The 25,794-nt window shown below is 39.9% G+C and overlaps 1 protein-coding gene across 1 annotated transcript in view; it reads right to left on the bottom strand.

The window, feature by feature from the left end:
• The window catches only part of SNTG1 (syntrophin gamma 1), a 375,824-nt gene that overhangs the window by 70,226 nt on the left and 279,804 nt on the right, over positions 1–25,794 (bottom strand). Inside the window, exons 9-12 of the mRNA XM_043880416.1 lie at positions 22,261–22,363; positions 17,823–17,905; positions 9,536–9,666; positions 593–722 (exon numbers count right to left, since the gene is read on the bottom strand). Of these exons, the coding sequence (XP_043736351.1) occupies positions 593–722; positions 9,536–9,666; positions 17,823–17,905; positions 22,261–22,363 (447 nt within the window). The remainder of the gene's footprint in view (positions 1–592; positions 723–9,535; positions 9,667–17,822; positions 17,906–22,260; positions 22,364–25,794) is intronic.

Here is a 25,794-nt window from a genome sequence, read left to right as displayed (position 1 = left end):
CCTCTGGCAAAAATATCACTGCAAAGGCAATCAGCTTGAATCCCCTTTGCCTGATCACAGCAGAGTGTGTTTGAAGTTATACTTCCATGGGTCCTTTCAAGGTCCCTCCATTGGTCCTCCTTCATATCCATCCTGTCCTTCTCCCTCTCCTGTATGTGATATTCACAGACTTCTAGCCATATCACTGAGGCTGTGAGAAGCACATACCCTCCCTTGCCCGTGAAGACAGTCTCTGTCCAGGTGTATATATATATATATATATATATATATATATATATACAGATATAGATATTTAGTGCTTACATGTTAAATATCTATTTTCAGTTATTTAACTAATGTAGATGTTACAATGTTTGTGAATGGAAACTTTGGTGTAAATACTCTTGTACTGATACACTGGACTAAAACACTCAAGATAGAGTGGCTTTCTTTGAGCAAGTATAATCCACTTTAAGAATAGCTCTTATGGTGGGTGTGCAGTGGTCCATTCCTAGCAGAATACCAAACAGCTGATGGAGTTAACTTGTGTACTGAAGAGGTTCACTGAGGCAGGCGGAGGAGCTTTCCCGGCATTCCTGGAACCACTACTTACGTTGTGCTTTGTGAGGCTGGAAATGTTGGTGGCTATTGCTTGCAGCCACTCCCCGCAGTCCTCCGCAGAGAGGCACTGAATGACCCCGCTGCAGACCCCGTCCACGGCGGTGACTTGGAAGGCGTTCTGCCTGCGGAGAAGTCAGAGCAAATCAGACCAAGACATCATATCGTGTGTCTGTGTGCAACTTGAGATAGCTGTCTGCTCACAAGCTCTTCTTGCAGACCACATAAATGCAGCTTCAAATTCCTCTTTCCTTATATCTTTTAAAAAATCTATTATTCAGAAAGAGAAATTAAGGAAACAATACCATTCACCATTGCAACAAAAAGAATAAAATACTTAGGAGTATATCTACCTAAAGAAACGAAAGACCTATACACAGAAAACTACAAAACACTGATGAAAGAAATCAAAGAGGACACAAACAGATGGAGAAATATACCGTGTTCATGGATTGGAAGAATCAATATTGTCAAAATGGCTATTCTACCCAAAGCAATCTATAGATTCAATGCAATCCCTATCAAGCTACCAACGGTGTTTTTCACAGATCTAGAACAAAATAATTTCACAATTTGTATGGAAATACAAAAAACCTCGAATAGCCAAAGCAATCTTGAGAAAGAAGAATGGAACTGGAGGAATCAACCTGCCTGACTTCAGGCTCTACTACGAAGCCACAGTCATCAAGACAGTATGGTACTGGCACAAAGACAGAAATATAGATCAATGGAACAGAATAGAAAGCCCAGAGATAAATCCATACACCTATGGACAGCTTATCTTCGACAAAGGAGGCAAGAATATACAATGGAAAAAAGACAACCTCTTTAACAAGTGGTGCTGGGAAAACTGGTCAACCACTTGTTAAAGAATGAAACTAGAACACTTTCTAACACCATACACAAAAATAAACTCAAAATGGATTAAAGATCTAAATGTAAGACCAGAAACTATAAAACTCCTAGAGGAGATCATAGGCAAAACACTCTCCGACATAAATCACAGCAGGATCCTCTATGACCCACCTCCCAGAATATTGGAAATAAAAGCAAAAATAAACAAATGGGATCTAATTAAACTTAAAAGCTTTTGTACAGCAAAGGAAACTATAAGCAAGGTGAAAAGACAGCCTGCAGATTGGGAGAAAATAATAGCAAATGAAGAAACAGACAAAGGATTAATCTCAAAAATATACAAGCAACTCCTGAAGCTCAATTCCAGAAAAATAAATGACCCAATCAAAAAATGGGCCAAAGAACTAAACAGACCTTTCTCCAAAGAAGACATACAGATGGCTAATAAACACATGAAAAGATGCTCAACATCACTCATTATCAGAGAAATGCAAATCAAAACCACAATGAGGTACCATTACATGCAAGTCAGGATGGCTGCTATCCAAGAGTCTACAAGCAATAAATGCTGGAGAGGAGAAGGTGTGGAAAAAAGGGAACTCTCTTACACTGTTGGTGGGAATGCAAACTAGTACAGCTGCTATGGAGAACAGTGTGGAGATTTCTTAAAAAACTGGAAATAGAACTGCCATATGACCCAGCAATCCCACTTCTGGGCATATACACTGAGGAAACCAGATCTGAAAGAGACACATGTACCCCAATGTTCATTGCAGCACTGTTTATAATAGCCAGGACATGGAAGCAACCTAGATGCCCATCAGCAGACAAATGGATAAGGAAGCTGTGGTACATATACACCATGGAATATTACTCAGCCGTTAAAAAGAATTCATTTGAATCAGTTCTAATGAGATGGATGAAACTGGAGCCCACTATACAGAGTGAAGTAAGCCAGAAAGATAAAGACCAATACAGTATACTAACACATATACATGGAATTTAGAAAGATGGTAATGATAACCCTATATTCAAAACAGAAAAAGAGACACAAATATACAGAACAGACTTTTGGACTCTGTGGGAGAAGGCGAGGGTGGGATGTTTCGAGAGAACAGCATCGAAACATGTATATTATCTAGGGTGAAACAGATCACCAGCCCAGGTGGGATGCATGAGACAAGTGCTTGGGCCTGGTGCACTGGGAAGACCCAGAGGAATTGGGTGGAGAGGGAGGTGGGAGGGGTGATCAGGGTGGGGAATACATGTAAATCCATGGCTGATTCATGTCGATGTATGACAAAAACCACTACAATATTGTAAAGTAATTAGCCTCCAACTAATAAAAATAAATGGGGAAAAAAATCTGTTATTAACATTGAACACTAAAGATGAACCCAGCTTTCCATGTGGCACTAGTGGTATAAGAACCTGCTTGCCAAGGCAGGAGCCACAAGAGACGTGGGTTTGTCCCCTGGGTTGGGAAGATCCCCTGGAGGAGGGCATGCAACCCACTTCAGTACTCATGCCTGGAGAATCCCATGGACAGAGGAACCTGATGGGCTACAGTCCACAGTGTTGCAAAGCGTTGGACACGACTAAGCAGTTTAGCACACATGCATACAAATATGAACCCAGAAGACACACAATTTTGAATTACTCAAAGCATCTTGAGACACAGATAAGTTTGGAGAAACTTGGAGATGTACAATATATTATGTAAATGGAAGCATGTCAAAGACATTTGAGAGGAATTCTCCCTGTTCCCTGCATATCACAAAGTTATGCATAGATGTTTATCTATTATTTTGGCTACCATCACCTCTTGACATTTTTTAGTGCATTTCTGATGGAAAGATCACGCGAAAACCCCGCACCCAGATACTGAGCATCATTTAAAACTCTCAGGCTGTCATGAGCTGAAGCACTTTCTCAGCTGTTCATCCAGCTGTCTATCTTCTCAGGGATGGTTTTGGACAAGGGTCCACAGCTTTTCACGTCTAAATATTCATGCTGTAAATTTATGTGGATGTTTGCATTTCAATAACAACCACGCTCTCCTTAAAAGTGCTATGGCCAGCCTGAATATCTCTATTGTCTTTTATTGAGTTTTTGTTGTTGTTAGAGGAAATTAAATAATGCCATCCTAAATTGTTTACAAAAGTGCTGTAGAGTTTAAAGCAGCTTTCCGCAGCTTTAATTACTTACTTTTATTTTTCTGTTTCAAGTTCTTGCATGTTTCAATATAAGCTTAATGGAGAGGAATAGATAAAAATCCCAAAATGAATGGAAAGTAGCCAAATGCCTCATGCTTGAAAATTACTCTGTGGTGCAACACAATACACTTCAGAAAAGGCACAAACTATCTATAAATCCCAGCCAGTTTTGAAGCAATAGACAAATGATGTAGTTCAGCATTCAAAAGGCTATGTAAATAGTGTACATTTATATGTTTTTCTCCAATTAAATTGCTTTTTTGTCTCTTCTGAATTTTGTTAAGTAGGTGTTTGTGGATCTTGCACATATTTCAATTTCAAAAATAAAGACACTCCAGCCAGGAATTATCTGGCCCGGCTTCATCATGAGGCTGGTGTCTCTCTCCTGTCCCATGAGACTAGTCCAGACCTCATAACCGGACATGCTCCAGAGACTGCCACACTGAAGGCCCTTTGCATCCACATTATTAGTATTTTTAGAGACACTTGTTCTGATAAAGTTGACCAAGAACTTTCAACTGATTATGGGAAAGTGTTCAAACATTCTTTTTTATTTGCTCTGAAAAACACATGAAAAGTCTGAGAGGTGGCAACTATTGTCTGTCTCTTTGAAATCATGTTCTTTTGAATTTGTGACAAGAAAAAAATATGCACAGCACAAAAAGAATATTGTAACTTTACGTGACTTTCTCAACTTTAATTTTTATATTCACTAGTAAGTAAGACATTTAGGATATGCAGACAGAAGCTCAACTATCCATGGAAAATGAGAACTAATTTGAGTTAGCAACAACGTTTCTTTCTGCTTCTGATTATCATAACCGTTGCTTCATGTACTGTAAATTAAAGCATGTCTTGAACATATTTGTCCTCTCTGCTGTAAATGAATCATGGCAACTGGGTATTTTTAGCTGATTAGAGTTGATGCACTTAGAGGAAACCCACAGCCCATGCACATGGCACACAGTCTCCACAGTCATTTGCAAGGACTAGCCTTTATAAATCCAGGCTTATACACTGATATATTCCAATTTTACATTCTGTTTCCACTTTTCAGGTTATTTGTTGGAAGCCCTTTCATGAATATAAGTGAAATATTTCAACAGTTTTTTGATTACATAAAACCTCTTACAAAGTAAACAGGTCATCAAGATGTTAGCCTGGGCCCTGTTTCTACTTATGCTACTGAATAAATAAGAGCACTGGCACATTAGTTCAACTTAGTTGTGCCCCAATTTCCCCTAACGGAGAATGAGGAAAACATACTTTACAGATTCAACAAATATTTATGGAGGAACTGATGGGACCCAAATCCTCTCACTGATCACTGAAGTGCTGAGAAAGAACTGCCAACATGTGGCCTTGAGGTGATATTTAAGAGAGTTTGGTGAGCATGTGTCACCCAGCACTTAGCCAGAGCCCCAAGGCTGTGGGGATATTTGTGCTTCTAGAAAATGGAATTATTTGGATCAAGATAATCAGTAATTATTAAAAAAAGAAAGAAAGAAAAACAAAACTTCTTTTTTTCAGCTTGTTTGATCATATACTCTCTGAAATCAGTACACTACACTACCCACTAAGTAGGGCTTCCCAGGTGGTGCTAGTAGTAAAGAACCTGCCTCCCAATGCAGGAGACATAAGAGATGCAGTTCGATCCCTGGGCCCAGAAGATCCCCTGGAGGAGGGCATGGCAACCTACTCCAGTATTCTTGCCTGGAGAATCCCATGGACAGAGGAGCCAGGCAGGCTGCCGTCCATGGGGTTGCAAAGAGTTAGACACAGCTGAAGTGACTTAGCATACACACGCACCTGCTAAGTTAGCATTGAGGTATTGGGAAATATGAAAATTTAACAACATTTGTAGTAGTCTTGAGGATTCCTAGGTTAAATTACGATTCTTTGTACACACACACACACACAAACACACACACACTTGCCCAAAAAAAAAAAAAAAAAAAAAAACCCACAGTGACAAGATTACAGTTAGATAATTTGAACTTTTTTCCACTTTCCACTCAATATTGTTTTCTATTTTTCTAACGATTCCTGATCACTACTCTGGCAACAAAAGTTATTCTCAAATGTTGCTAAATTTCAAAGTAGTTTTTTAAATTTAATCTATAAATTTATTCTTCCCTTGCATGAAAAATTCATAAATAATTAACTGTTGATATGCATAAACATCAATATATACAATTCTTATTTACACAGTTAGTAATTCATGTTTGCGTTCACTGTTCATCACATGCCACATGTAGGCACATGCAGGAGAAGTTTACTTTGAGAGGAGTGAGGAAGAGAAGGCGGTGGTGGAGGAGCATTGCAAGCAGAAGGAGGGAGAGTTGCAGAGACATTCTGAGTGGCTGGACGGCCTTGTCCGGGAGAGGGTTAGCAGGACTGTGAAAAACCAGGCAGAGTTGGACAGGGCAGGAGAGTGAATATCACGGAAGGAGCTTCAAGTCTATGGGAACTGTGGCTGAACCTCCGTGGAGGACCCCATGGTCAGATTTGTGTGCACTGGGTTGATTGTGTCAGACGAGGTAGGATGGCTGGCAAATACAAGCTGACGCGGGACTGAAATGCACACGTGTGAGTGGGAGAGAAGGTAAACATTAGCTCAAGGATGTTACAAAGGCTGTGGGCTTCCTGTAAAGGAAAATGAGGCTGCAGCGTCTGGGGTCCACCTGGATGGATGGCTTACATGGGGGACAGGAGACAAAGCACACGCTTTAGACAGCAGGTGATTTCCTCCAAAAACAAACAGCAGCAGCATGAAGGCATGGTGGGCTTAGAGGAATGGGGGCTGTGTGGAAATTAATCTGTTTCTCAGTCTATTCAGGATTTCTATTCTATAGTTAATACAATGAAACACTTTCTTCTCCTTAATAACCTTCCCATTCTAATCTCCTGACACTGTAATGTTCTGCAATATTATATTTCAGGATTGAACTGAAACACATATTTCCAAGTCATTACTATACAATGAACATAAACTGTCTTATTATTGATAAAATATTATGATGTTTTAACTCATATTTACACAATAGATATGACAGGAACACAACTTTGTTGCAATTAAATATGAGAGGTATGATATCACCAAAGTTAAAATTGGAAAAACCAACCAACACATAACGTCCTGGGTTTTGATCCAAGTTCAACAATTTTGTATATTTGTCATCATGGGCCACTAATTTATCTTTTCTCTTTTATTTCCCTCACTGTCTCAACTGCCGCTCGCTCATGACCTCCTTCAGGGAAAGCAGTAAACACAACACCTTCCATATAGACATTAAATCGATATTTATTGAGTGAATGAGTGAACAATAAATTAGTGTTTGAATCTGAATTGCTGTGCAATCCACTCAGAAGAGTGTTGTGTTTATAACTGCCTATTACTGTCATAGTCACTGAGTGTAATTAACTGCTAAAAGCTGTTGATGTGTTGAGGTGTCATAAAAATAAAAATGGAAGAAGTCATCTAGATTCATACAATTTCCTTTGCCTCATAAATTTCTTTAGCTAAACATTTCTACATCATTTAACTACGTAAGATTTTTAAAGTAAAAACAAAAAGAACAAATATACACACTAAAAATACCATTAATAGAAATATTTTAAACTTCTTAAAGCAGAAAACAAATAGATCCAAAAGAAACAAATAAACAGAAACAGAAAGATTAAAAGTAGGGCATATATGAATAACAGTTAACTGAAAACAAAAATAAAATATCTCGAGGAATTTAAGATACATACATAATTCAACCTTGAATATTCACTGGAAGGACTAATGCTGGAGGTGAATCTCTAATACTTTGGCCACCTGATGCAAAAAGCCAACTCACTGGCAAAGACCCTGATGCTGGGAAAGACTGAGGGCAGAAGGAGAAGGAGGTGACAGAGGATGAAATGGTTGAACGGCATTGGTGACTCAGTGGACATGAGTTTGAGCGAACTCTGGAAGATGGCGAAGGACAGGGAAGCCTGGCATGCTGCAGTTCATAGAGTTGCAAAGAGTTGGACACGACTCAGCGACTGAACAACAACAACAATATAATTCAAATATTTTCAGAAATATGCACAAAGATAAGAAAGAAATAAAAGAATTAGTTAAGGTGTTTTAAGTTTCTAGAATTTCCTGAAAGAGGTAAAATTAATAAGTTGTACTGGTGGTGGTTTAGTTGTTAAGTCGTGTTCGACTCTTGTGACCCCGTGGACTATAGCCCACCAGGCTCCTCTGTTCATGAGGTTCTCCAGGCAAGAATATTGGAGTGGGCTGCCATTTCCTTCTCCAGAATAAGTTACATTAAACACTAATAAATCACACATGGTGGTCTGAGTGTTGGTGCCACACCTCCTAGTCACATTTTGAAATCCTAGTGACCAACATGTTGGTGCCAAGAGGAGATGCTGAAGCCACGAGAGTCAAGCCCTCATGCACACGATCAGTTGTTCATAAAAGAGGCTCCAGAGTGACCCCTGGCCCCACCCCAAGGGAGGACAGAGGAGAAGACAGCAGGCACAAACTAGAAGCGGTCTTCGTCAAAGAACTTGACGACTCAGCCATGATCTGGATGCCTTAAACGAAGGCTTCCAGCACCCAGAGCTGTGAGAAACCATTTCTGTTGTTTGCTGCGAGTACTGGGGCTTCCCAGGTGGCACAGTGGTAAAGTACCCACCTGCCAAGGCAGGAGACACAGGTTAGATCCATGGGTTGGGAAGATCCCCTGGAGGAGGAAATGGCAAACCACTCCAGTATTCTTGCCTGGAGAATCCCAGGGACAGAGAAGCCTGGTGGGGCAACAATCTATGAGGTCGCAAAAGAGTCTGACACAACTAAATAACCAGAGAACAACAACTGCTATTATTATCTGCCATATTTTGTCACAGCAGCTGGAAGGACTAAGACATATGGTGTAATGTTCAGACAATAACAATAACTTAAACCAAATAAAAGGTGTATATATAGTGATATAATAGAGGCAATATTAACATTTTAAATATTTAATTACTTTGAAAATTAAAAATAAGTTAAAAAAAACAGAATAGAAAAACTAGCGTGTTGATACAAACAACTTTTTTTTCTTGAATAAATGCAAAACTCTCAATTCTCAACAGTAAGAAATAAAAAGGTAAAAATACGTTAAGTAAAGCCAGTTACCAAATGATCAAGAAACAAAGGCATATTTCACCAAAGAGGATTTCCTGTGATAAATATGCAGGTGGAAAGATGCTCAACATCATTAGGACACACAAGTTCAGGTCATGTGACACAGTGTAACCACATCTTACATCCATAGGAAGGCTAAAGTGGAAGATGGCAGCAACTCTAATCTAAGTCTGCAGCTGCTGGGCTGAGCGAGGTGACCCGAGGAGTGGCTGCTGGACTCTCTACCCCTTTCCCACACTGACCGCTCTGGCTTCAGGGACCTCAGGCTCCACTCTACCTGTCCTCCCCGAGATGGGGTGAGGTGGTCGGCGGGGCTGACTGCCGGCAGCTTCCCCTCCATCCCTGCCGCTGTGAGCAGGTTCCACGGAGAGCTGGGCATTCACCATCACCTGCAGCAACAGCACAGTGTCCGCCGCCCCAGCCTTCCACCCTCCCTGGGGGCAGCAAGGCCAGCCCAACCACCGAGCGGAGGCCCCACGTGGGGGACGGCCACGGGGGTGGAGCTGGTGTCTGAGGTTTCCCAGGCTCGGTCAGCCGGGCTGAGAAGCGAGCCAAGCCCACGCCCACCATATGCACTGCGGAGTGTTTGCTACGTGACCCTCTTCCCACTATTGGCAGCACACCGAACAGGGAATCACAGCCCCATCACCAGGCAGACTCCAGGCCTCGCCATGGGCACGGCGCCGGTGGAACTCACCGGCTCAGGTCGGTCCCGGGCAGGTACTGGGAGAACCGTGAGTGCAGCAGCGGGATGAGCCTCAGGTCGCACCACCGCTTCTCCCACCGCAGCCCCGGGGACGCGGGCCACGATGAGCAGGACAGCGTGTCCTGAAAGGAAAACAGACTTTCAGCGTCGCGGCCACAAACCCCTTCCACCATAGGGCTATTTCCCCCTAAACAATCCAAAGACAGGGACAGAATTCCATGGGGTATCCATATTCACTGACAATGAAATTACATTTCCTAATGTCTCCATTAATGGAATCCTATAAGAAAGTGAGGAGGGAATCTTTGAGATGAAAAATCATAGTGAAAAACATATGAAAATAATGGGTCAGGAGCTGGAAGAAAAAATAAAATTCTGACAACTGAATCCATTCAAGAACGCAAAGATGGGTCAAAACTGTAACTGCGATGAACTAGTAGGTAACAAAAAAATAAGTTCAATTAGCAAGTATTTTCTATCTGTGAAGCACAAAACATTACAAGGGCTTGTGATTCACTGATTAGTTAAAAATATTTTTGAATAAAATGAATATTCCTCTAAAACAACTCTCAAACAGTACTCAAGGAAATTATTGTCAATTTATTTAACTTTATGTTTATAAGACGTTCGTATTTTCCTGTATTGTTTTAAAATTATGTTAAGATAACCACTCAGTCAGTTCAGTCGCTCAGTCGTGTCCGACTCTTTGCGACCCCATGAACTACAGCACGCCAGGCCTCCCTGTCCATCACCAACGTTTGGAGTTCACCCCAACCCATGTCCATCGAGTTGATGATGCCATCCAACCATCTCATCCTCTGTCGTCCCCTTCTCCTCCTGCCCTTCATCTTTCCCAGCATCAGGGTCTTTTCAAATGAGTCACTACTGGTTTGAAATGCCATGTATTTTAAATTCCATAAAAAGTCTGTGTTTTTTTCCTTTTGTACAGAGAAGACATACATTTGAATAAAATTTGAGCTTTTCAGTGGGTGTTGATCAGTGTTTCTTTCATTTTCTTTCACTGTTGGATTTCTCCCTGGCTCTAGTACAAGGAATGATGCTGGTGTGTAGGTCGGCCTGGGTTCTACCAGCCAAGGCTCAGTTTGCTCAGAGAGCTGCTGACGTGGATTTCTCTCTAGTCTAGAGATTCTTTGTGTATAGATGGGTGCTCAGTCATGTCTGGCTCTTTGTGTCCCCATGGACTGTAGCCCACCATGCTCCTCTGTTCACGGGATTTCCCAGGTAAGAATTCTCTCATTCTTGAGTGATGATACTAGAAGGAGATTCTGTTTTAGTCTAAACATTGAACCTCTGTGAGTCTAGATATTATTAACCTTTTTTTCTAGTATTAATTTCTTCAAAATTGCTTATGGCAAAAAATCTCCCATTATTTTCATTAAAGGTTGAGTGGTCTCTGGGATTACTATGTTAATTGTCAACAGTTGTGCCAGTGAAAGTCCATGAAATCCTTGGAGCAGTCTGGAGCACCTGGAAGGGAGGTCTGGCTGAGACGGTCAGGAGGCCCCCTTGGTGTCCAGTCTCTCGGGCACTCAGCCTTTGTGCAGGATGGTTGCGTTCAGTGCTTCCATGGTGACGGAAATGCAGAGACCCAGGGTTCACATCAACCATCCCCTTTCTCCTCGTGTCGGATGTCACAGACAGTCAGCACGTGGCCCAGGTGAGCCAGTGGCCGTGCACCAGGGGGAGAGGGCTGAGGACCCTATTAGAATGAAGCCACCTGGGTTCAGAATCATGCTTCCCCAGCTGATGAGTCCTGGGAGAGTCACTTGCCAAGTCTGTGCACCCATGAACCTGTTGCCAAAGTCATGGCTGTCACCAAGGAAACCCACCGCTTCTCCTAAGTCTTTTCTGCACAGGGGTACTTGAAACCACCATCCTATATGACATGCTGGGGAAAATAGATGTGGTTTCCATGGCCAGGCTGGACCCTGTCCCTAAGCCCAAAGCAGCGAGCGACAGAAACCCACTTGTGGGCTTTTGCTCGAGGCCCCACCTGGGAGACTGTGCACTCAGACATTGACCTGAGGCCCCCAGCTGGTGAGCTGCAGTGTCAGGATCCACTCGGACCTATATCTCTCTGACTCTACAGCCAACATGTGGCCCAGCTGTTGCTGCTAAGTTGCTTCAGTCATGTCTGACTCTGTGCAACCCCATAGATGGCAGCCCACCAGGCTCTGCCATCCCTGGGATTCTCCAGGCAAGAACACTGAAGTGGGTTGCTATTTCCTTCTCCAATGCATGAAAGTGAAAAGTGAAAGTGAAGTCGCTCAGTCGTGTCTGACCGTTAGCAACCCCATGGACTGCAGCCTACCAGGCTCCCCCATCCATGGGATTCTCTAGGCAAGAGTACTGGAGTGGGGTGCCATTGCCTTCTCCAATGTGGCCCAGAGCCCAACATAAAACATTCATAATCAGAGCTGAAACAATGGAAAGAATGACTCAGATTTTTGTCTTAATTATTTCTCAATTCTGCAAAGTAATTGCAAGCAAATTATTTATAGACAGACCCTGGTTGTTCACAAAAAGCACAAAGAACTCCTCTCAACTCCATTGTTCCTGAACAAATGGACAGAAAAAGTAAAAGAACATAAAAGACATAGGAAATGGAATATGGAGAATGAAATCACCATAGGAGAGGATGATAAGCTTTACTAATTACATTTTATAGACTTTGTGTGCTGGCAGGTATGAAAATACACATGACCTTTGACCTTCCGATATAGCACCTCAACCTGGAGTCTTTAGGTATCAAAGTTGAAAAATGTCACTTTCTCTTGCATTTCTTTCTCATAAAAAATAAGTTATAACTCTCACTTCAGCTATTGAAATAATCAAGGTTAGTTCATTTCATTTTACAGATCTGTTGTTTATAATGAAACATCTGGTGTCTTTTGAAAATTATTTATATTTATTGTTTAAATTATGACAGTAGAATATAAATTTACTTTCTAGTCTTTTCCTGTAACAACTGCCAGGATTATTTTTAATTGCATACAAAATGATCTAACAACACAAAGATTTTTATGGTTTTAAGGCCCATAACTAACTTTCAAAAGATTTATTCTTCAATGTCAAGGATGTTGTTCCCCATAATATTAACAGCACAAATGGGAAAAGTAGCATTAACATAGTTTTTGCTTTAAAAGAAACTCTTGCCTGACTTTAGACTATATTACAAAGCTACAGTCATCAAGACAGTATGGTACTGGCACAAAGACAGAAATATAGATCAATGGAACAGAATAGAAAGCCCAGAGATAAATCCACACACCTATGGACACCTTATCTTTGACAAAGGAGGCAAAAATATACAACGGAGAAAAGACAATCTCTTTAACAAGTGTTGCTGGGAAACTGGTCAACCACCTGTAAAAGAATGAAACTAGAACACTTTCTAATACCACACACAAAAATTAACTCAAAATGGATTAAAGATCTAAATGTAAGAGCAGAAACTATAAAACTCCTAGAGGAAAACATAGGCAAAACACTCTCTGACATAAATCACAGAAAGATCCTCTATGACCCACCTCCCAGAATATTGGAAATAAAAGCAAAAATAAACAAATGGGACCTAATTAAACTTAAAAGCTTTTGCATAACAAAGGAAACTATAAGCAAGGTGAAAAGACAGCCTTCAGAACAGGAGAAAATAATAGCAAACAAAGCAACTGACAAAGAATTAATCTCAAAAATATACAAGCAGCTCACGCAGTTCAAAAAATAAATAACCCAATCAAAAATGGGCCAAAGAACTAAACAGACATTTCTCCAAAGAAGACATACAGATGGCTAACAAACACATGAAAAGATGCTCAACATCAGTCATTATCAGAGAAATGCAAATCAAAACCACAATGAGGTAACATCTCACGCCAGTCAGAATGGTTGCTATCAAAAAGCCTACAAATAATAAATGCTGGTGAGGGTGTGGAGAAAAGGGAACCCTCTTATACTGTTGGCAGGAATGCAAACTAGTACAGTCATTAAGGAGCACAGTGTGGAGATTCCTTAAAAAAACTGGAAATAGAATTGCCATATGACCCAGCAATCCCACTGCTGGGCACACACACTGAGCAAATCAGAATTGAAAGAGACACATGTACCCCAGTGTTCATCACAGCACTGTTTACGACAGCTGTGGAAGCAACCTAGATATCCACTGGCAGATGAATGACTAAGAAAGTTGTGGTACATATACACAATGGAACATTACTCAGCTATTAAAAAGAACACATTTGAATCAGTACTAATGCTGATTCATTATACAGCCTATTATACAGAGTGAAGTCAGAAAGAAAAACACCAATACAGTATATAATACATATATATGGGATTTAGAAAGATGGTAATGACAACCCTATATGTGAAACAGCAAAAGAGACATAAAGAACAGATTTTTGGACTCTGTAGGAGAAGGCGAGGGTGGGATTATTTGAGAGAATGGCATTGAAACATGTATATTATCATATTTAAGATAGATGACCAGTCCAAGTTTGATGCATGAAACAGGACACTCAAAGCTGGTGCATTGGGACAACCCAGAGGGACAGGATGGGGAGGGAGGTGGGAGGGGGTTTTGGGATGGGGAATACATGTATACCTGTGACTGATTCATATCAATGTATGGCAAAATCACCACAATATTGTAAAATAATTAGTCTCCAATTAAAATAAATAAATGAATTAAAAAAAAAACTTTTCACAAAATGTAACACATTTCAAGGTATATTCCCATTCAATGATCTCAAGAACAATGATCAGGCCAAAATAGAAATGCATACAGAGCAAAAGTGTGTTGTGTCAGTCACTCAGTCATGTCCGACTGTTTGTGACCCCAAGGACTACAGTCCACCAGGCTCCTCTATCCGTGTAATTTTCCAGGCAAGAACACTAGAGTGTGTTGCCATTCTCTTCTCCAACAGATCTTCCTAACTCAGGGATCGAACCCCCATCTCCTACATTGGCAGGTGGGTTCTTTACCATCTGAGCCACCAGGGAAGCACATATAGGGCACAATTCAGATCCAAATTTCATTAAGGACTTGGCATAGAAAGCACTGATTAAAGGTGAATAGTGAGAATGTTTCTCAGGATCTGGTGAGCTAGTCACCTGAGTTTAAGCCTCCTGGTGAGCACAAGGCAAACTCTCTCTTCACCTTGATGAGCAAACTGGGAGAATCTCGTGTGTCCTAAAATTAGTGACCTCAAGTCCTCTTGGGAGGACTAGGCTAAACTGTTATGTAAGGCAGTGGAGGATGTTAACATATCATCAGGTGTTATTTTCTCATATGTTTCAAATGTTGTCTTAAATACGTAAGCAATGTTTCAGGAAACTCAAACAGCATCTGTTTACTCAAAATTTGTTTCAGAAAATAAATATGGCGCAGGAACTGAACACAGCATCCCTGGGCTGGGACAGAAATGAGGAGTAGACACAGCAAAGACTGATGCTTCCCCTAGGGACCTGACTCCACGATGCATGCTTATTTCAGGAACACATGCCACAAGGCGCCCTGCTGTCCAGGTTCCCATGTGCTTCATTATCTGTGATGAGTCAGAAGGACACAGACCCCTAATCTTATGAATCTCTGAGTAGACCATCCTCCACCTCCCAAACCAGCTGCCAAGTCTGCATGACCCACTAATTCCTGAGTGGCCTCACGTTTGGTATGAAGTTTCCCAATTCTGGCTGATTTAAATTAAGTCATATGTTCAAAGTCTCTAGCAGACCTTTCTATGATATTTAGGATGCTAATGTCCACAGTTCTTCTTCTGCCAATGTTACAGTTTATTTCACGCATTTGCCTATAGATTTGGGGTTTAACATTTTTGGGGTCAGGAACCATAATTGTTTCCCATGGCACCTAGATGGGTTCCCACATGGTAGGTTCTCAGTAAATATCCATTTGATTGAGATGCAATGCAATTATTGTCTTTACTTTTACTTTAATTTATATGTCTTGATTCTTATTGTCTAAAACATTGCAAGTGCTATTAGTTCCTTTAAAGATCCTTGCATGCATGTGTATGATAAGTCATTTCAGTCGTGTCTGACTCTTTGCAACCCTATGGACTGTAGCCCATCAGGCTCCCCTGTCCATAGGATTTTCCAGGCAAGAATACCGGAGTGGATTGCTATGCCCTCCTCCAGGGGATCTTCCCGACCCAGGAATCGAACCCTCATCTCTTACCTCTCCTGCTTGGCAGACAGGTTTGTTACTATTAGCGCCACCTGTGAAGCCCTAAAGATCCTTAGCAAAGTCAAACAATGTTCAATCCTAAGGCTTAAAATGGAAATCAAACATGCCTCTTGAAGTGGAAAGACATAACTCAGAAAGAAAAGTTTACGATGATGGAGTTTTTAAAGATTTGACAGTTGGATTTATTTGGAACAGTTGTGCTGTGGAACTGCTGAGTGGTTTCCTTACTGCAGTCAGATCTTTGTAAGGAAGACATTGACTCAAGCACCACACTGAGGCACAAGTGGTGAACTCAAGTCCCAGACACTGCTGTGTGTGTAAGGGGAAGAGATGAAAGCATCCTGAATGACTCCCACCCACCGACCTTCCTCTCTTTCCATCTCCTTATTACAGAGAGGTCCACGGGTACGGGGCAGGGACTAGAAAAACATGTCACCCAGCATGTTCAGCTCTGCAGAACAGCTCTTCCCCTGTCTCAGGAGAGAGCCGAGATGGAGGCTCTGATGTGAGGGACATATGGGGGAGATCTCCAGAGAAAGGGAATGAGGAGGGAACGTGGCAGGATGTGGGCTCCTGACGGGTGGGGTGGGCACTGTGTCGCCTGCCTGTCAAGGCTGGAGGGCTGCTCCGTGCTGCATCTCTGCGTCCTTGGCTGCAGCCACAGTGGGGACGGGGCGCTGAGCCCTGATTCCAGGCAGAGGCTCCTTTCAGAGGGGAGGCGGTCGACTCACAGCTGTGGGGGTCAAGGCACCACCCGTGAAAGGACCCGAAAGACAGCAGAGGCGTCACGAGCATGTTGACCACAGGGATGGACGAGAGCACGCAGGATGGGGAGGCTGAGCTGGGGTGGCGAGATGGAGCTGACAGGCGGGAGGACGAACGCCTGTATTCACTTCATACACAAGCACTCATTGTTTGAGTCACTCGGACCTTGCTGCCTTCTGAAGACCACATTTTAGATATTATCCGTGGTGTGACAGTTACTTCTCTGGTCACAGAAGTAAGAGAGAAGGGCAGTGAAGTACCAGATGTGGTTGGTTTACTCTTGTAGAGACAACCCTGGTGGTGCCAATCGTTCCTCTTTCAGAACAAAAAAGGCGAAGGAAAACGACCGGAGCCTGCAGGACTTGGCTGAGACTGATGCTTTGCGATTCAGTGCACTGAGGCCAGAGGCTTGAAGATGCTCAGAAGCAGGACTTCGAAGTGAAATGCCACAGTGAGGTCAAGAATTTCCAAAGGAGAGTGAATCATACAGGTCAGAGGAAGCTCCATGTCTTATACATCCTAATACTTGGAATAGAAAAATAAAATTCTTCATAAGTGAGCTCTGCTTCTCTTCACGTTTGTGAGCACAGGGGTAACTGACCGTCTCACATTTAACCGGAAGGATTTGTTTTGTCTTTAGAATGTGCGCATGTTTCAAAGGGTGAAATACAGGAAAGTTCAAAATATTTACAAAAGAAACAGAACTGCTTACTCCAAAGTACAGGTGGAAAATAAAAATCAGCACTTTATTAAATGTGTATAAAACCAACATGCTGATTTTATCAATTATTAAATACAGATCTACTTTAACATCTCTCACATTTTACACAATGTGTAGATTAGATTTTCATCTTTATCACTTTGCATTAATTCCCTGGTGTGAGTGAAGGTGGCTAAGAAATCCTAATATATCACAAATTATATAGCTACTTTTCGTGAAATAATTTCAAATGAAAAATGATAACAAATTATGTCAAACTACATAGAAGATGCCATGTTATAAAATGATTTATGATGTTCTATGTGACCTCTCGAAGTTAAGTCTCTACAGCTTACAAAGGACTTAGTGCAGACCTGAGAGGAGAAAAATGACATTAAAAAAATAACAGACCTACTTATTTACCTCCTCCCTGGATTAGCATAATTCTGAAAAAGTGAAACAGCCAAGGATTTCAAGTCTGTCAGAGAAGCCAGGTCCCAGAGCAGTTTGAGCAAATTCTAACTCGGTGTACCCTGGGCTTTGTCTAGGTTCCCTCCTCATTAGTGGGGACCGTGCCCTGGGCATCTTACTGTGTTGTTGGGATGGTAGTTGAGGTGCAGGCCGCTGTCACAGAGCGGGGAGGAGGTGCCGCTGCTCTGGTCGCTCGGCGCACCTGTGGGAAGAGGCAGAGCATTGCTGGTTAGAGCCCACCTGCTCTGCATGGACATCTCTACTGTGAACTTCAGGTCACTTCAGGTATCATGCAAGCCAGGTAGTAAAATTATCTCTGCTTTATTTATGTCAAAGCCAGAGTTTTGGAAGTAAGCAAAAATAAAAATTAAAACCTAAAGTGGACCCTAAAACAGACCTGCAAATATTAATCTTTGATTTCAGAAGCATTAAGGTTTTATTAAGGGAAGCATTCAACCATATAAAAATACTATTTCATTTTATTACCCAAAGAGGCCTATTCTTATGAACCATACTTAGAATGGTGCAAGATTTTGTTTGGTTACAAAGTCCTACTTAATTTTCTGTACTAATCTACTAGCAAATCTCATGTGTATTTACCATAATTTTCCATAATGCAAAGTTTGTAAGTGCTCTGTCTTCACAAGCACTCTTGCTTGTGTACTCTGTCACTGGGAGCACCTTCATTGACATGTAATCAATTTACAACTAAAATAGTTCATATTAGATCCTCATGAGAAAACTACAAATATCTGTTTTTAAGGATGAGTAATATATGTCTTAAAGATTTGTGATTTTCTAAGATTTTACAATTCAGTAATTGTTTCAAAGACATAATAACCTTGGTACCAAAATCCCACTAAAACATCACAGGAAAAGTACATCTGGAAATCTTTAAAGAACATAGATTAAAATATAATAACAATACTTTAGCAAATTAAAACCTGTAATATATCTATAAAGATATAGTATGACCATAGTGTTTATCCTAGGAATGCAAGCTTTATTTGGCATTCAAAATCAATTTTTAAAAAGTTATGATATCAACAGAAAAAAATGTTTTTAATGTAGTATCTCAATGGATGAAAAAAATATTCGACACAATTCAACATTAACTTCTACTAAAACAAATAAAGAAAAAGAAAAATCTTCAGGAACCAGGATTAGAAGGGTGTCTCTATTCTAACCGGGGCTTCCCTCGTGGCTTAGCTGGTAAAGAATCCACCTGCAATGTGGGAGACCTGGGTTTGATCCCTGGGTTGGGAAGATCCCCTGAAAACAGGGACGGCTACTCACTCCAGTATTCTGGCCTGGAGAAGTCTATGGACTGTATAGTCCATGGGGTCGCAAAGAGTTGGACATGACTGAGTGACTTTCACTTTCTATTCTAGCCCAATAACAGGCACCTATGTTATACAGAGCAAAGTAAGTCAGAGAAAGAAAGACAAATATTGTATATTAATGCATATATGTGAAATCTAGAAAAGTGGTACAGGTGAACCTATTTGTAGGACAGGAATGAAGACATACACATAGAGAAGAGACTTGTGGACACAGTGGGGAAAGGAAAGAGAGGGATGAACGGAGAAAGTAGCATCAACATACACACTCTACCATGTATAAAGTAGATAGCTAGGGAGAAGCTGCTGAATAACACACGGAGCCCAGCCTGGTGCTCCGTGACGACCTATAGGGGTGGGATGGGGGAGGCAGGGAGACTCACGAGGGAGGGGAATTATGTATAATTATGGCTGATCTCTATTGTTGTGTGGCAGAAACCAACACAACACTGTAAAGAAATTTTCCTCCAATTAAAAATAAATTAAATAACTAAATTAATAATAAAAAGGGCAACTATGAGCACCCACAGCTGATGGCATGCTTAACAGTGAAAAGCTGGATGGTGTCCACCAGTATCTTGCGCAGGGGAAGGACATCTGCACTTAGGACTTCTTTCAACACCTTACTAGAGGACCACCCCATTACTATGTGCAAAATCAAGAAAAAACAAGGAATTAAAGACATATAGCTTGGAAAGAGACAAGCAAAACTCACTATTTGCAGATGACATAACTTCATATGTGGAAAAACTTTTACAAAGCACAAAGAATCTTATTAGAATTAGTAAGGAAATTAAGCTGTGTTGCAGAATGTCAATATATAAAAATGCTTGTTTTATTGTTTCTGTATGATAGCAATAGATAGTCGGCAAATTAAATCTTTAAAATATTACAGTAAAATAGAAAAACATAAAAGACTTAAATTTAATGAAAGATATGATATACTTTCCCATTGGAAACACTAAAATATTGACAGAAAAAATAAAATATAAAGAGATGGAAAGATATGTTTGTGGAATGAAATATTTAAAGTTGTTAAGGTGTTAAGTATACTAATTGTTTATCAATTCAATCTAGTCATGTTCAAAATCATAATAGCTTTTTTATATGGAAATTGATATGCTATTTATAAAATGTAGGCAGCAATGCAAGGATCTAGAATAGCTGAACAACCTTGAAATATTGCAAAGTTGAAGAAAATATCCTGGATGACTTTTAAAAGTAGTATAAAGCTGCAATGATCAATACTGGTTTTGTTGAAAGAACACAGTATGCTTACATTAACGGAAATCAGATGGTGATTCCTTCATCCTTGGTTCCTATCTCAGAACCAAAATGTTATTACTATAAGATAGATTATAAACTTAAACATAGAAATCAATGTTATAGGGACTCCCCTGGTGTTCCAGTGGCTAAAACTCCATGCTCCCAATAAAGGGGGCCCAGGTTGAATCCCATGTGGAGGAAATTAGGTCCCACATGCCTCAACAAAGATCAAAGATCCCGTGTGCGGGCACAGCCAAATGAATAAATAAATCTATTTTAAAAAAATGAAGCCGTAAAGCTGCTTGCAAAAATGTAGGGAGAGATCCTTGCTACCATGGGGTAGGCAAATATTTTTTAGAGAAGATACAGAAGACCAAAAGCATATACAATGAAAACAACAACAAAATGATAAATTAGACCTTATAAAAATAAAATTAAACTCTCACAAAGAGTTGTACAAACTTGAGACACCTTGGGTAAAAAATATAGTCATGCACAAAATGAGTGAAATGTTTGTAACACACATAACTAACAAAAGGCTTATAAGCAGTCTTGTACTCTCCTGCAATGTGATAATATAAAGGCATACCAATAGAAATAGGGGGAAAAGACTTGAGCAGACACATCACAAAATAACACATGCAAATATGCAAATAGCACATGACAAGGAGCAAATCATTATTAGTCTTCAAAGAAAGGCAAATTGAAACTTTAATCCGATACCACCAGACACTCAAGAGAACAGCTGAAGAAATTGTGACCATCACATATTGCATTAACGCAGAGCAACCAAAACTCTCATCCACACTGGAGTGGACACTGAGAGATCTGTAAATATATGCCCATCTTAGAAATAGATTTGGCAGTTTGTCAGGAAATTAATTGAACATCTGTCTTGTCACTCAGCAATTCCACTCCTAGGTACTTATAGTACTAGTCATAGTAGTGACATAAAATATTAAGACTCTCCATCCTTGTGCAGGACTGTTTATAGCATCTTTTTTTACAATAGCAAAACACCAGAAACAGTTCTGTTGCCTATCAGCAGGAGAATATATTACCCAACTTTACTACAGTCAGAAGTGGAACACTATGCAGCAATGTAAAAAAAAAAGTTCTGAAAATATATAACATGAGATGGTTCATTATGAAAGAAGCCAGATGCAAAAAATAAAAACAGCTTGATTACATTACACAAAATTCTAGAAGAAGCAAAAAATAATACTTGGTGGCAAGAAATCAAGTCAGTGGTTTTTTGTGGGAATGTTATTTACAGGAAGATGCACAGCAGAACCATTTTATGATCTATGTGCATGTGGACTGAGCAAACGTGCGTTTGTCAAAATTGATCCAATTGAGAATTGAGGATCTTTGCATTTCATTTCATGTAAACTCCATTAAAAATATGTTCTCTGATTTTAGCAAAACCTTTATAGGTTTTGTATATGTATGCATTTCATTTCATAATGTGCAAATAGATACAGAAAATTTTAAGTAGCTTTTATGAAAATTATTACATTTCCACATAGATCAGGGCTTCCTTCAATCTCCATATTTTCATCAGAACAAATTAAGTGTAAATGCTTATTCAGTAAATTCAGTAGTTGAATAAGAGTATATTGTTTTTACTTAAAGAATATATATTCATCAAACATTATGAATGAAATTCAATAGAGATACAAAATGTATATATTTAATATGACACATTTTAAAACAAATAATGTTTCCCCAATTATAGTTGGAAAATAGCTAAATGTGAATACATTTTGAAACAAAAACAACAGCTGTTCCCTTTGGAGGTTAATTGAACGCTTTGCGATATTAAGACAAAATGTTTATATTCAGGTAGAAATCCCAACTTTGAAAAGAAGCTACTAATTACTGTCAGGAAATAATGGTTCAGAGAGCAAGCAAGACGTGAGCATTTTACTTATCCTTCACAAATGCTTACATGCACAGTCTTCATTCAGTGACAGTTTGAGGAAAGCAGGTGCTCGTTTCAAGAATGAGACTGTCAGGGTCACCTCTTCTCCAGCATTCCGAAGAACTTGAACCTAATAGAAAACATAATAAAAATGATACTATCAGTGTGTCGGCAAACATTCCTATGTGATTGCAGCACCTTAAAGTAATGGGTGGTCTTTTCCAGCTCTCACATCTTGTGATGGGCTGGAAACATTCCGTGGAAGGTGCACAGGATGAACGAGCTAGGCTGCAGCCACACAGCCTTCACAGCCTCCCTCCCCCCACCATTCTGTGGTCCCTGTTCACACACGATGTCATTATCCTTCATTTACATTCATCAAGACTCTTGAGTTTATGGTCTGTGTTAGGTCTACAGAAAGATCTATATTTATGAATTTACTGAATATTCATTGAGCATCCATGATGCACTATTTGGAGATCTATGAGAAAATTACCTTGCAGATGTTGACCAGAGTGCTAATTCTAATTAAATAGTTCCAGTGCACTCACACATGTTCGCAAAAAATAAATAGGTTATTGTTTTTCCATTATATCATTGCATATTTTCTTCTCTTTCCCTGAGAATATAGGATAACTCTCTACACTTTCCAAATTATAAAATTACTAGGTTTATTTCTACCAGTTAAATAATAGTCATTTATCAAAATATTACAAGACAAACATTAGTAATATTAAAAGAAGTTCAGAAAGCTGAGGACTATTTATAGCAAACATAACTAGAAAAGATATAAGTATCTCTATAAATTTAAAAACTCACATAGACTAAGAGGAGAATTAAGAATAATAAGTGAAGAAGTAGTTAATAACCACGGGGACATAACTTGTTATTAAACTTATGGTAAAATGATCATCATAAAATCATTAAAGAACTGACTATGAAAATGGTTTAGAATGACGTCTGGTCTCTGTGTGCTGTGTGCATGTTAAGTCGCTTTAGTTGTGTCTGACTCTTTGAGACCCGGTGGACTGTAGCCCACCGGGCTCCTCTGTCCATGGGATTTCCCTGGCAAGAATACTGGAGTGGGTTGCCATTTCCTCCTCCAGAGGATCTCCCAACCTAGAGATCCAGACTGCATCTCCTGCATTGCAGGGGGATTGTTTACCGCTCAGCCAACTGGGGAAGCCCCCCAAATCAAATGAAATTATAGAAATAAAAAGCAAAATAACATAAACAACTTTGCTGGATTGGCCCTAACCCTGACTTGAGGACAGAACAATAACATTAACCCAGTCTGAGCATTAGATAAGATACACACACACACACGGCACACACACAAATAATACATGTCATCATGTTAAAAGTAGGAAATTTTAAAATGAAGAAAATTATATAATCATTTTAATAGATACAAAGAAGCCTTTGATTAGATTCATTTGATTCATTTGATAAAAGCTCATAGAAAATTGAGTGTACAAAGAAGTATCCTTCATATTATAAAGAGATACACAAAAAAATGTATAAGAAACATCACAGCTAATGGTGAATTACTGAGACATTTCTCTTTGATATCAGAAATGAGGCAAAAATGGCCACCAATTTCATTTCTCCTTAATTTTTCTTCAGGTTTTACTGTAATAAGGCAAGAGCAGAGCTAATAAAAATCATTAAAATTGAATAGAAGAAATGAAACACATTATTCAGAGGTAACGTGATTTTTGAATACAGAAAATCCTTAAGAGCCTATATACATTACTGTATGGTGAGTTATTAAGTGAGTTTAGTGCGGAATATCATATATACAAGGTAATGTATAGTGATCAACTGGCTTTGATTTAATATCAACAAATAAATACAAGATTAGCTGAACTGGAGGAAGATGGTGTATCATGGACAACCCCAGACATGACACTGTGAGGATATCCACAAGTTTCCCATGGATTCAAGATAATCCCATGCAAAGTTCCCATTTTTCTTTTTTTTTTTTTTTAGTTTTTAGCTTAGTAAGAATTTATGAACTTGGCTTGTTTCACAGTGGCATTTAATGTTTATATAATCATTATTATACAAGTGCACTGAAGTGTCTGAGGCAATGGAAAGCAGCTGCTAAATGCACACATTCTACAGCAAGTATGCAATAGATAATATCCAATGTTAAATAAAAAACAACACTGTGAGAATCTCAAGTATAATTAAGAGAACAAAGTAGAATAAATTAAATATGGTTGCCCCAGAAATAGCTAATGGCAAGTGCTTTTCTTTTAAAGCTTTATATTGGTAAACTTGAGTCTTGAAATGTTCAAATGCCATCGAGATAAATAAAAACTTTTCAAAAACTATAAAACCTTACCCTAGCAATGTAACTTTGAGTTTGTTTTCAATAAAAGGTCAGTTATGGGTGGCTTTCTGGATAACCACAACTTCAAGTCCTCAACACATACACATCTTTTAATTAATGCAGAAGCACATGCTTGATTCAGCAGCACATATACTAAAAAAATTAATGCAGAAATAGTCATCTTTTCAGAAAACAGGATTGGGATAATTGGCCTAATACTGTCAGGTAGAAAATATAGGTTCCACATCATGAATAAAGAAGAATGTCATCTTCGTGCATAATCGGAAATCAGTGCCAATAAATCTTATCATCATTTTAATATTCATTCACATTTCTTGATGCAAATCAAATGTTGTCCATTTTAATCAGCTGACATATCGGCACAGTTATTCTCTCATACTGCCTTGGGTGAGTACAAGAGTAAAAGCACAGAAGTTGGTAAAAGATGGCAATCAATAAAAATGGAAAAAGGAAAGGGAAGTCTATATTTATAGGCTGACTCTCTTAAACCAGGACAAGCTAACTGCTCGGACTGTGACCTGAATGTCCCTAAACTCCATCCGTCTGTTAGACAGGAAACTGCACAGACTCCTGTTGTGTTCTCTGTCCTTCTGCCTTCCCACCGGGGCCATTCTAAATTCACAGGAGCTTCTGAGGAAATATTTAGCCGCCCACCACTGCTGTGGTGTATGAAGCCAAAAATGCTCATAGCTGGAGGTTATTTCACCATTTTGTTTTCTAAAGACTTTATTTTTGTAGGGCAGTCTCAGGTTCTCAGCCAACAGGAGGGGAAAGTGCAGAGATTTCACCTGGACCCCCTGCCCCCTGGAAGTACAGCCTCCCCATGGTCAACACACTCCAGCTGAGTGGGCCATTGATACAAGTTATGAACATGCACTGACACGTCAACACCACTCAGAGTGCACAGCTGATGGGAGGGTTTAGTCTCGGTGGTGAGCATGCTGTGGGTTCCACATACCACACACACACAGACCAACCACACACAGAGACACACATACAGACCACACACACACACACAGACATCACACACAAACACACAAACCACACACACTCAGACCACACACACACACACACCACACACAGGACTTCCCTTTGACTTTGGCCTCACCCCGCTGATACGTCTTTAACTGCAGTAAATGATTTTCTTAGAGTCCTGACCTCTGGAGGAAAAGGAAATTGAGCGTGAATTTGAGCAACGGTCT

This window comes from Cervus elaphus, chromosome 21, assembly GCF_910594005.1.
Source record: "Cervus elaphus chromosome 21, mCerEla1.1, whole genome shotgun sequence".
NCBI lineage: Eukaryota > Metazoa > Chordata > Mammalia > Artiodactyla > Cervidae > Cervus > Cervus elaphus.
This window is presented reverse-complemented; position numbering and strand designations above follow the sequence as displayed.